Here is a 12,012-nt window from a genome sequence, read left to right as displayed (position 1 = left end):
TTTGTTAAGTGTGATAATGCTTCTGCGATTGATTGACGTAGGTAGATGTAGTATCAATAAAATCTACACTCTGCCCCAGGACATCCACAGAAATTTTGCACTCATATTCTCTCAGTTATCTGTCTATCTGTGTTTGTAATATATTTAATGGAATTTTACTCTTATATTTTCATGCTCGCACTAATACAAACCAATAACACAGGACTACGTCACAGGAGGAACTACGTTAGCAGTGTTATCTTCTCTTTATTAGACAAGGAGTGTTGAAATTTTTCAACAATCAGATCCTGATTATTTGAAAGAGAATAGGTGATTGATCAATGACAACAGAAATCACAAATAATCTATAATTCCATTGACAAAATCCATTTGTCTGTTTAAAATTAAAAGATGCAGAATTTAAAGTGTAATAACAGAGATTGGGATTTACACGAGTACTTGTAGTACACATTTTTATTGTTTTAGATTGTTTAGACAAAATATTCTTGAAAATCCCAAATACGTATATTGGACAACAGGGATTAATTGTTGGGTTCTTATGCCCTACACGGTCTGGAATATAAACTTTGCTAATGATTGTGTAGGATAAATGATGTCTAATAAAACCTTTTCACAAATTCATGGGTTTTTTTTTCTCATTAAAACATATATCAATACCATGTATTTAATTTAGTACATGAAATAATCTATATTTAGTATTGAGAACTATTTACATTTCTGCACGTTTTTATCTTTAATTACGTCAAACCATTTTTACGAGAAGCTTTTAAACAAAAACAAATTATTCAATCCTAAAACTCAGCCATTCATATAATATATCACGCTGCATGGCCTATCGTAGATAATTTCAATGTTCGTGGGTTTATTTACATATAATGATTCACAACAGTGAACTACTCTCAACCGCAAACTTTATTTTACAATGCGTTGTATACTAGTATTTCATTTGAAAGAAAACGAAATCAGTTTATGAAATATTACTTCTCACGCAGGACGAGGTTATACATTTTATGATTATATTTTATCCTTTGTTATGTTTTAATATAAAAATGAAATCGTAGGTTGCGGTGAACAGAGGACATTTGATACTCGTATAGAATATGTAACGGATTATAACAGTGGTCATTTACCGATAAGTAACTGACAATAGACGTGTTTAGAGGGGTGAATAACATCAAATCTGATCAAACTGTAACGTATAAGACCTGATACGTTAAATACTATATTATATTATAGACATTTGTGAGCAGTTGTTAGTTAAATCGATTTGTTTCAGGAAGTGTTGTTACGATTTACCTGTGTGGATTGTATAAACAATATTGTTTAGAGAAAAATGAAAATACTAAGTGTGGAAGCTTGTTCTTACGTTTTATTTTCAATTATTTGGAATACTGCTGCAGGTTGGTCTAGTTTCTTAGTAGATGAGTAATGATTATAACAAGACTTTTACTTTGTATTCGTATAGGTGTATGGCAAGCCAATTGTCCAATAATTATGTGAACGTGAACCCCAGTTCACGGTCGAAAAACTAGGATTAACGATCGATAAACTAGATTTTTCGAACGTAAAACTAGGTTTTTCAAATACTAACCTATATTTTCGAATGAAAACATCAGATATCGGGCGTAAACCATAGTTCACGCTCGTGAACCCAGGTTTACGTTCGATAAACTAGGTTTCTCGATTGAACTAAGAATTTCGGTCGTTATCCTATGTTTACGACCGTAAACTTGGGTTTACGAACGTGAACCTACGTTTACGAGCGTGAACTATGGTTTACGACGTTCTCCTATGTTTTCGCTCGAAAAAATAGGTTAGTATTTTAAAAACCTGGTTTATCGAACGTAAACCTAAGTTCACGCTCGTAAACCCAAGTTCACGTTCGTAAACATAGGTTCACGCTCGAAAATATAGATTCAGGTCCGTAAACTATGGTTCACGGTCGTAAACATAGGTTCACGTCCGTAAACATAGGTTCATGGCCGTAAACCCATGTTCACGCCCGAAATTCATTGTTGATTCTATAATCCTAATGTATCGACCGTAAACCATGGTTTACGTTTGATAAACTAGGTTTCTCGATTGAACTATGAGTTTCGGTCGTTATCCTATGTTTACGATCGTTATCCTATGTTTACGCTCGTAAACCCCGGTTCACGCCCGTAAACCATAGTTTACGAACGTGAACCTATGTTTACGACCGTGAACTGGGGTTTACAATCGTGAACCTACATTTACGAGCGTGAACTATGGTTCACGGCGTTATCCTATGTTTTCGCTCGAAAATATAGGTTAGTATTCGAAAAACCTAGTTTTACGTTCGAAAAACCTAGTTTATCGATCGTTAATACTAGTTTTTCGGCCGTGAACTGGGGTTCACGTTATTATTGGACAATTGGCTTGCCATATAGTTACAAATCGATAAACACGGTTGTACGAAGGTAAAACTGTAGTTTTAGCCGTAAACCTAGGTTCACGCTCATAAATATAGGTTCACGACCGTAAACATAGGTTTACGGCCGAAATTTATTGTTGATTTCATACTCCTAGTATATCAATCGTAAACCATGGTTTACGTTCGTAAACTAGGTTTCTCGATAGAACTAGATTTCGGTCGTATATCCTATGTTTACGACCGTAAACATTGGGTTTACGAACGTGAACCTAACGTTTACGACGTGAACTATGGTTTACGATGTTATCCTATGTTTTCGCTCGAAAAAAATAGGTTAGTATTTGAAAAACCTGGTTTATCGAACGTAAACCTAAGTTCACGCTCGTAAACCCAAGTTCACGTTCGTAAACATAGCTTCACCTCAAAAATATAGGTTCAGATCATAAACTATGGTTCACGGTCGTAACATAGGTTCACGACCGTAAACATAGGTTCATGCCGTAAACCCATGTTCACGCCCGAAATTCATTGTTGAATCTATAATTCTAATGTATCGACCGTAAACCATGGTTTACGTTTGATAAACTAGGTTACTCGATTGAACTATGTTTCGTCGTTATCCATGTTTACGATCGTTATCCTATGTTTACGCTCGTAAACTCCGGTTCACGCTCGTAAACCATAGTTTACGAACGTGAACCTATGTTTACGACCGTGAACTGGGGTTTACAATCGTGAACCTACATTTACGAGCGTGAACTACGGTTCACGCGTTATCCTATGTTTTCGCTCGAAAATATAGGTAGTATTCGAAAAACCTGTTTACGTTCGAAAACTAGTATCGATCGTTAATCTGTTTCGACGTGAATAAGGTTCACGTAATTATTGGACAATTGGCTTGCCATATAGGTGCACATAAAACACTTGGACTACCTGTATATGCAGATATACGTATAAAAGAAATTATACACATTTACAAGAGAGCTGTATCAATTAATACGAAAGTAGAATTAATAATGATTTTTGTCCACATGATGATGGTGGTGATCTGATGGTGAGATGATGATTATGGTGATGAGGATGAAATTTCTATGGCGGTAATATTGCTGACTGGTTAATGTTTGTGATGCGATCGGGATCAGATATGTCTCGAACCCGCATTTTACGAATCTGATGATTGACAGCTTATAATTATTACGGCATAGTCCGTTTAAATGGCCTCGTTTTATGAGACTGGGTGTCTATCTGTTTATGTGAGATTTAATTGAAAATTTGATTTCATGACCCTGATTTGATAAAATTTTGAAGCAGTGACGTTAGTGATCTCTTTATCTTTTAATTTCCTGTTTTATAAGTACATGTATTGACATAGGATATTTGAATAAATAAAGGAGAAAACCAGGATGTTCTTGATGACACACTCCTCTCTTATAAAGTCAGTAATTATACAGATAGGTGCAAGTGTATAGTGTTAAATTTAAATTGTAAGCATTAATTCTAACTATTACTTTTTATGCCAGTTGTTATTTCAAAGAGATATTTATTTATTTGAATAGAATGATTGACACATATGAACTTCAAGGAAGGCAATTTGGAATATCTTTGTAATACATTGTTCAAATTAAACGCCTACTAATTATACATATAATGCTTTATGTTGAAGCTAGTGGATTTATTGTACAAACTTCTGAGACCATGCAAGACAATTTTTCACGCACAGTTTATCTGTTTTAATTCAATGTTAAATGCTTAATGAATTATTTCGCATGAAAACTGATGGTTAAAGTAATGCGCTAGATATATAGTTTCTATTATCAATACACTTACATTGTGTATTTATCTTAATCTTCATGGTGAAATGGATTCGTCTAACTTACACATTTTTATGGCTAAAATAATTTATTATTATTAGCGTCAGAAACTATTTTGTCACATGTGTCATTCACATCCTACTGTACATTACGTAAATTGCCACGTTTTTCTAGTTGAATAGCATTGTTACTGAAGCGTGGTGAATAAAGTGTTAAAACGTACTTTATTACATCCGTACATTTTTTGTATAAACGTTCGTTTTACAACTCATTTGTTAAAGATAATTATGTCAAATTCTGGTCGTATTTTAACTTCTACTTTTGATCAGTGTCCCAGCGTACAAATGTATTATCAAATGTTCAATACATCAGTCATATGTTTGAGAGATCAAGGAACTTTGCGATCATTTCACTCTTAAAATTTAAGTAGATATTTTAAGATATTGTAATATGGAGAAGTACAATAGTTAATGGAAGCGTTTGTAAGCAGATTGTTTGTAGTTTTTAACATTTTGCCTACTTTTTTAAGGTAGAATATCAACTTAAAAGTTCTTCAATGAATATTTATGTGTGGCATTATGATTATCAAAGTTGCATGAAGTACTAATCCTACCAGCGATAACGTGATTCCCGCGCGTCAAACACGATTCATGATAATACATGCAGATAAAATTACAATTCATATTATTTGTGCAAGTAAATATCAGTATTTGTTTCATTTTAACTGCCCAATAAGTATATTGCAAACTAGCTCAGTCTGGTAGAATGTAGATTCTTATAGCAAACCACCGAGTCGTTTTGTATGAGTTCGAATCCTCTGGGCGATTTTTTTTCAGATATTTGTTGTTTTTTTTTTTTGTTGTTTTTTTTTTTGTTTTGCCTATCCGTTTTCAATTCTGTTGCCGTATTCTTCGTTTCTTTCTTTGATTGTTTGTATGTGCATATATATATAACATATATATATATGTCTTTATATAACACATGTTCATTATTCACTTTCTATTTAGACATATCGGCCTCAGATATTTCTCTGTCGTTGTGTCATAGTGAGAAAGAAGGAATCATTTTTTATGCAAAAACCGAAAAAGAAAATTAACTGCCGTGAGTTTCGAACCCACATGGCAAAATGTCTGATTAACATCAATATGCTTTACCACGAGCTAATTTGTAATTGGTATGCAAATAAAAATATTTACATTTTGACCAGTTTCAAAAGTATGCTTAATTTCTGTCTACTTATCGTCAGGGCATAATGCGGAAGAACGCTTACCGAAATGAAAGTTGTGTTTGTTTTGTAATTTATTTAACAAAGTTTCCTATATACTACAGACAATCAAAGAAGCGATCTGGACAGCTCACACGTACGCATGTGGACCGGCTGGTATAACACAGACACTCCGACGACCGGCGGCGGCGACGATGAGAGTATTGCTAGTATTAGAAAGGTATTAAAACTACTCTTCATCTTCTTTTCCCATTTGCTTCTTTCATTGCAATTTTGTTTTATTTTTATCGCTACTAGGTTGATTCCTTCATTTATCTGTATCTAATGTGTATAGGTGTACTAAAACCATTGTTGCATTTTTGTAGCAAGCAAAAAAGAAAAAGGTTAATGACTTTGCGTACAATAGTCTCGATCAATTTTTCTTCATGCGATAGTAGCTAGGGTTCATTGCATTGTAGAGTACATCAACTCAAACAGTAACCTACGGTCAACTAGTTTAGGTTAACTTATGCACAATGATAAAAAGGAACAGCGCGCAAACCCTGGTGCGAATCACATAAGTACACACAAACAAGAGGGCACTCTATGTAAAAACTTGTGCAGGCATTAAAGGAAGGCTTTGAATTAAAAAAAAGAGAAAGTTTAAATATCTATTTAACTGGTTTAAACAAAGTCATGCATTCGCTCATGTTTTTGAAAGACAAATAATTAACCCTTACCCTGCTAAATTTCTATAATGAACTTGTCTTTCTTTCAATTTGGACAGTACCATTAACTGTTAAAAGGGGTGATTACCAAAAAATACTGACTGAATGGCGAACAGTGCAGATCATGATCTACAGTGGTCGCAAAGGCTGAATCAGTCGTGTTTAGCAGGATAAGGGTTAACGAATTCTTAGATAAACACTATTTGCATAAAATGTGCAGTGATGTAGTGTCATTCTGCGTTACACAGTTGCAATGGAAAGTCCTTTGAACTCATTATTGAGTTATCATTTTGCTTCTTGTTGTCTGCATATCGCTAACTTGAGCTGGGCCGGAAGCCCGCGTTTGCATATATAAGAATTAAGAGTGCTAACCACACATGCACCAGCTTCCTCTCACTTATCAACTTCAATGTGGAAATTAGAGAATGACGTATAGAATGCCACGTTGCCCTCTATGAAATTCTGACGAAGAACAAACGCCGCACTCAGTGATCGGATTCTCGACCTCTCGATTTAAAGACATGTGTTCTGTGTTCTACCTACTAAAATGTTGGGGTGGGGGTTATATCTGCCTAATTATTCTTCTTTACCATACTAAACATGTGATTGTATCTGTTACAGAGAGGCTACGAAATATGTGACGGAAATTCACCCATAGATACAATATGTAGGGACGTGAGGGCACACGCGAACATGTTCAACTCAGAAACTACAGAGTTTGCTAAAGACAAGCTATTCATTCCATGCAACACACTGGGCTTACTCTGCCGAAATCAGGACCAGCGCAATTCAACATGCAGGGATTATGAAATAAGATTTGAATGCTTAAGTAAGTCTAAACTTCAAAATCATTCGTCGCACATTGTGTAAGGAATTGTGACAGAAAACAAACATACTTATCATCTCATATTCTTATCCTGTCCTGTAGTGTGACCTATGAATAAATGTGTGTATTTAGTTCTGGGAATAAATAAAGGAACACGCCCGACCCTTTCTCTATTTAAGGTTTGATAGTTTAATCCACCGACATCGATGCAATTTTATGTATAGGTGTTTTAAGTTAAGGGAATTAAAAAAAAAACAAAAAAACCTGATACCACATTTACGACAAGTGGAAAAAACAGTTAACCGAATAAAACTCAAAACTAAAGTAATTTACAAATATTTACAACAGCATCTTAATGTTGAAATACTTCGTTTCTTAAATGAATACATTTTACATTGAACATGCAGTAGCTATTTTAATCAACGCATTTACATAGTATGTACATCAGTTAAGACTGAAAATTATTTCAACGATTTCATTGTGTAAATAAAACATAATGTAGTAAAAACTTGATAACGTAATTTTGTTGACAAAGGATTGTCACCGATATCAAGATTATGATAGTGGTCATACAAGAAAAAGTGATATCACCCCTTTATTATACGCCCGAAGGGGGCGTATTATGTTAAGATGCCGATGTCCGTCTGTTCGTCCGTCCGTTAGCAATTTCGTATCCGCTCTGTATATAACTCTTGAACCCCTTGAAGGATTTCGAAGGAACTTGACACAAATGTTCACCACATCGAGACCACGTGTATACCGCATGTTTTTGGATGGCTCGCTTCAAGGTCAAGGTCACACTTAGGTGTAAAAGGTCATATAATTTTGTTTCGTGTCCGCCCTGTAACTCTTGAACTGCTTGAAGGATTTTAATGAGACTTGGCACAAATGTTCACCACATCGAGGCGACGTGCATAGCGCATGTTTCAGATGGCTCGCTTCAAAGTCAAGGTCACAAGAGTCTTACTTTCGGGCGTATATTGCTGCGCATTGCGGTGCTCTAGTTTATATATAATGTTCACTAAAAAGGTAAAATACTTATACCATAAAGGTGCAACAATTGTTTTATTTAAATATTTAACGGGATAAAACCAAATTCTGTTTCATCTTACACAATATCCATTACTGAATGTTTACAATTATAATTTTGACTCGTATGTGAGCAATACCCTTACACGATATTTTGCTGGTATATTATATAAGATAATTCCGAAAACATGTAATTTACCAGTTATGAAAGTAAAGGCATTTAAGTTTCACCAGGAACTCATTTGAAAGTGATTGATCAACAAATATTGTAATTATTTTATTATATTTGTGATTTTATGTTATTTACATATTTATAGATGATTCTATTTTACTTGATAGGTGCCAGCGAGTTACCTGCCCCTGAGAACCTCGGAGTGATCGGTGTTGCGGCAGGTCTGTCAGTGATTGTTCCTATACTGTGTGTTGCCATCATGCACATTGCACGTCTGATGAAAGAACATCGTAATCTCTCCAGACAAAGTCTCGTAGGAAACTCGGAACAATCCGTTCAGACGGACTTAGCCGATCTGCCTCCGTCGTACTCGTTTCTTTTCGGAGAAGACACGGCCGATTCCGAATCTGGCTTAGCGAACATCAATCCAGCAAGAATCTCACTGACTGGCTCGAGTGGAGATTTAAGACTGCCGAACACAAGACTTAGCTCAAGTAGCTTACAAAGTGTAACAGAAAATCAAACAAATTTAAATGCGTCATTTCAGGGAGAAGAGGGCGTGTCTCAAACCGCACAGTCATCGAGTGATACTCAGCGAAGAACTTCTTGGAGAAGCCGATTTCCAAATATGCATTTGTCAGTGTTTGATCTTTTTTATCCATCAGGTCAAAGGTCAGAGCCCCCATCACCTGACCTTAGTTATGTGCAGACTCCGCCTCCCACTTATAAAGATGCTATTGTTATCTTAGGAGGAGAGCCGTTCACCTTGTCGGAAAACGGGGACGTTGGAGAGAAAATTTAATATAGCAGTATTTTCCTGTGTACAATTGTGTAATATTTTGTATAGATAATTATTTATTTTGTTGAATGTTAATTTATTATATTGTTTTTCTGCTGCCACGAATATTTATAAATGTGTCATAAATCCTAATGCAATTTTCACGGTAAAGTTTTATTATGTCTGTTTTATGGACAAAACATTCCAAGTTGTTTGTTGTGATCTCGGGGAACTCAATTATCATAACGCTGATGCAAAAACAACAACAACATAATTTATTATAAATAGTCTTTCTTTTCGTCATATGTATACGTTATAATGAAAATGAAATACACTGGTAATATAGTCATATTTATAGTTACTTGTAGAAAAGGAAGGAACTTTCACTTCCTGCCGAATTAGTACACTTTTCCAATTTTCAGGATATATGTAATGTTGAAGAGATGTGTATACAATTGTAATTTTTTGCAAATATCAGTGTAATTGTATTTAGTGTTTTGCAAATGTATACAGGAATGCATAATTACCAGGAATTATTTTACAGATGTGTGCCAAAAATTGGGAACATCTGTCTGCAGAAGTAGGAAAATTATACAGCCTGTATTGTAAAAAAAAAAAAGAGAAAAAGTGTACATTTGTTTTAAAATGTGAGAATATGTTAACTAAAATCAGTAAATGTGAACACATTTTCTTTACATATATATCAAAGCCTATGTGCGGAGTTCTCCAAGCGAACTATGCAGTAGACATTTTAGATGATTACATATCGTTTCACATGTTTTGAAAGGAGTGGCAGATTTACCATGAGTCTTTCTAAATATTTTTATATGTGTTCTGTTAAACAGTTTTTCTATTCAGTTTTGGAAATAAAACATTAAATCGAATGTATGTAGTTTATTTTTTACGCTTTGGCGTATGCGAAAAATCCTAACCTTATCATGCTGGACACGATTGAGTCTGCCTTTGCGACCAGTGTAGATCATGAGCAGCCTGCACATCCGTGCAGTCTGATTATGACCTGTACTGTTCATCATTCAGTCAGTATCTGTTTGGTGCGCACCCCTTTTAACAGTTAATGGTACTGCCCAAACTGAAAGATAGACACGTTCATTATAGAAATTTAGCAGGGTATGTGTTAAAACTTAGATGGGATTTACAGTCACGTACACCGCTGTAAAAAGCCGACGTACGAATAAGTGATAGCCTATTTACTACCTTCTACTTTGTACATACGGTTCATCTAAACTGGGTGCAATGTTGCAATTTATTCTAGATCTCCAAAGCGTCGTAAGGTGTCGTAAAATTCGTCCCGAATTGTTATATCTTCTGGTCCTTTGTGAGTAGGAGCACACACAGTGTCTCGATATAACAGAGTTTCGCTTAAAGTAACCCTGTGCTAGAAAGTATTTTAAGCAATAGATTATCACTGTGGGTAATCACATGGTCAAAATAATCTCTAGACGAAAATAAATTTATGAATAATAAGGAATAATACTGAAACAACTTTTGCTGTAAATCTAAAATATAGCCTTTCATATGACAACAGAGATGTTTCCTAAAACTACATAGATTTCAATCACAATCACTTTCTGATTATCTGGAACACTTTAAGAAACAGAAACTTCTTATTTTCCTTAGTGTTTGTAATTACAGGATATCTATCATTATTGTCAACTACATAATAATTTGACAACTTTCATTAGTCATATGTTAGGCTATGTTTGAATTTCATATCTTATCCTGGAAGGAAATTTATTCATGTTCTTCAAAATATAACTTTTGTTTTGAAATTATTTTGATCATGTGATTCCCCACAGTGGATTATTGTCCCGTCCACTTTTAGTGGAAGCAAGACTTAGCGATCTAAATTCCGGCGATGGCGGCGGCGGCAGCGACGACAGCATCAACAATCGGAAATAACTCAAAAACCGTTACATATATTTCTTTTAAACCATGTAAGATGTGTAAGAAACTCATTTTACATCCCATACCCACATGATGAGTCCTGTCTCCCTTGTGACCTTGACCTTGAAGAAATTAGCATTTTAGCGGGAGGTCGGCGTCCAAAGCACGTCCGCTCTCTAAGTCGAACAGTTTTCATCTTCACCAAACTTGTTGACGATGTTTGTGGGCATAACATCTTGGCTAAGTTCGGTAACTACCCATATCGCACCAAGCGCTCTTTGATTATGGCCCTTCAGTTACTCGAAAACCTACGAATTTAGCATTTGTCCGCACATTCTTGCATAAAAACTACTTTTTTCACTGGATCCGCCCATGTATTAACAGGAGAAAATAATGTGCAAACATGGCAATTCAAGTGCTGTTAATACCCGATTTTTATTTTTGAAATGCTTTCACAGGCACGTTAATGTATTTCTGCGCAGATTGATATTTGGTATCTGCGTCTTGTTTCTTTCATAGAAAACCTCTTCTTGTAGCATAAAAGATGCAATCGTTTTGCTGTATCCATTACCAACGCCAAATGCGCTGCCCCCAGCAATGTTCGTACTCGCTTCTTCCCTTGTTTACTCCCCTTTTCACGGGGGAGGAACTGTTACACGAGACTCGGTTGTGGGGGATATCATGTTACAGATTTAGGATGCTTCTGTTACAGTATTCCTGGATAACGTTACAGCATTCGGAGGATAATAATAGCTGTCGGTATTTGGTTTGCCAAAGATGTGGTAAAGATGTATCTCTTTTTTTCAAAAATAAAAATTGTTTTCCTAGATCAGTGATATGCACGTCTGTTGAGACATGGCTTAACCTGCGAAGCACATTATATTGATGTCAATCAAGCGTTTTATGACAAAATTCGAAATTTTGATAGAAAAATATCTAAAAGAAATTGATTAAAAGATATTCCAACCGTATTTCATGCAAATTTGCATTGAGTAAAACCCTCTTCAGGCAAGGACTTATAATACGAGATAGAAAAATTACTGTTGGTCTAATGTTTCGTGGTTTTACAGAATGTTGCAGTTTAGCAGGATATGTTACAGTTGTTGGGTGCTGCTTCTGAATGTGTTACAGATTTAGGATGATACTTTTCCTTCTTCAGGATTT

General features: G+C 35.2%; 1 protein-coding gene across 2 annotated transcripts; it reads left to right on the top strand.

The window, feature by feature from the left end:
• The first annotated feature begins 849 nt into the window (after positions 1 to 849).
• LOC123553852 (uncharacterized) lies at positions 850 to 9,827 on the top strand. 2 transcript variants are annotated; one of them, XM_045343543.2, is made up of 4 exons: positions 850 to 998; positions 5,536 to 5,651; positions 6,760 to 6,967; positions 8,333 to 9,827. In XM_045343543.2, the coding sequence occupies exons 2-4, from the start codon at positions 5,574 to 5,576 to the stop codon at positions 8,965 to 8,967; spliced, it is 921 nt and encodes a 306-aa protein (XP_045199478.2). In that variant the 5' UTR covers positions 850 to 998; positions 5,536 to 5,573; the 3' UTR covers positions 8,968 to 9,827. The 2 variants fall into 2 exon arrangements, with proteins under 2 accessions (XP_045199478.2, XP_045199477.2); XM_045343542.2 differs by having other exon boundaries at positions 863 to 1,400.
• The last annotated feature ends 2,185 nt before the right edge of the window (positions 9,828 to 12,012 follow it).

This window comes from Mercenaria mercenaria, chromosome 7, assembly GCF_021730395.1.
Source record: "Mercenaria mercenaria strain notata chromosome 7, MADL_Memer_1, whole genome shotgun sequence".
Taxonomy (NCBI): Eukaryota; Metazoa; Mollusca; class Bivalvia; order Venerida; family Veneridae; genus Mercenaria; species Mercenaria mercenaria.
The sequence above is the reverse complement of the archived record's forward strand: the minus strand, read 5'-3'. Positions and strand labels throughout refer to the sequence as shown.

Excerpts from the sequence above, each read along its gene's own strand:
- LOC123553852 (XM_045343542.2), top strand. The coding sequence starts at position 1,334 with ATGAAAATACTAAGTGTGGAAGCTTGTTCTTACGTTTTATTTTCAATT. Across the intron at positions 1,401-5,535 it reads TATTTGGAATACTGCTGCAG|ACAATCAAAGAAGCGATCTG; the intron begins GTTGGTCTAGTT and ends TATATACTACAG. Across the intron at positions 5,652-6,759 it reads GTATTGCTAGTATTAGAAAG|AGAGGCTACGAAATATGTGA; the intron begins GTATTAAAACTA and ends TATCTGTTACAG.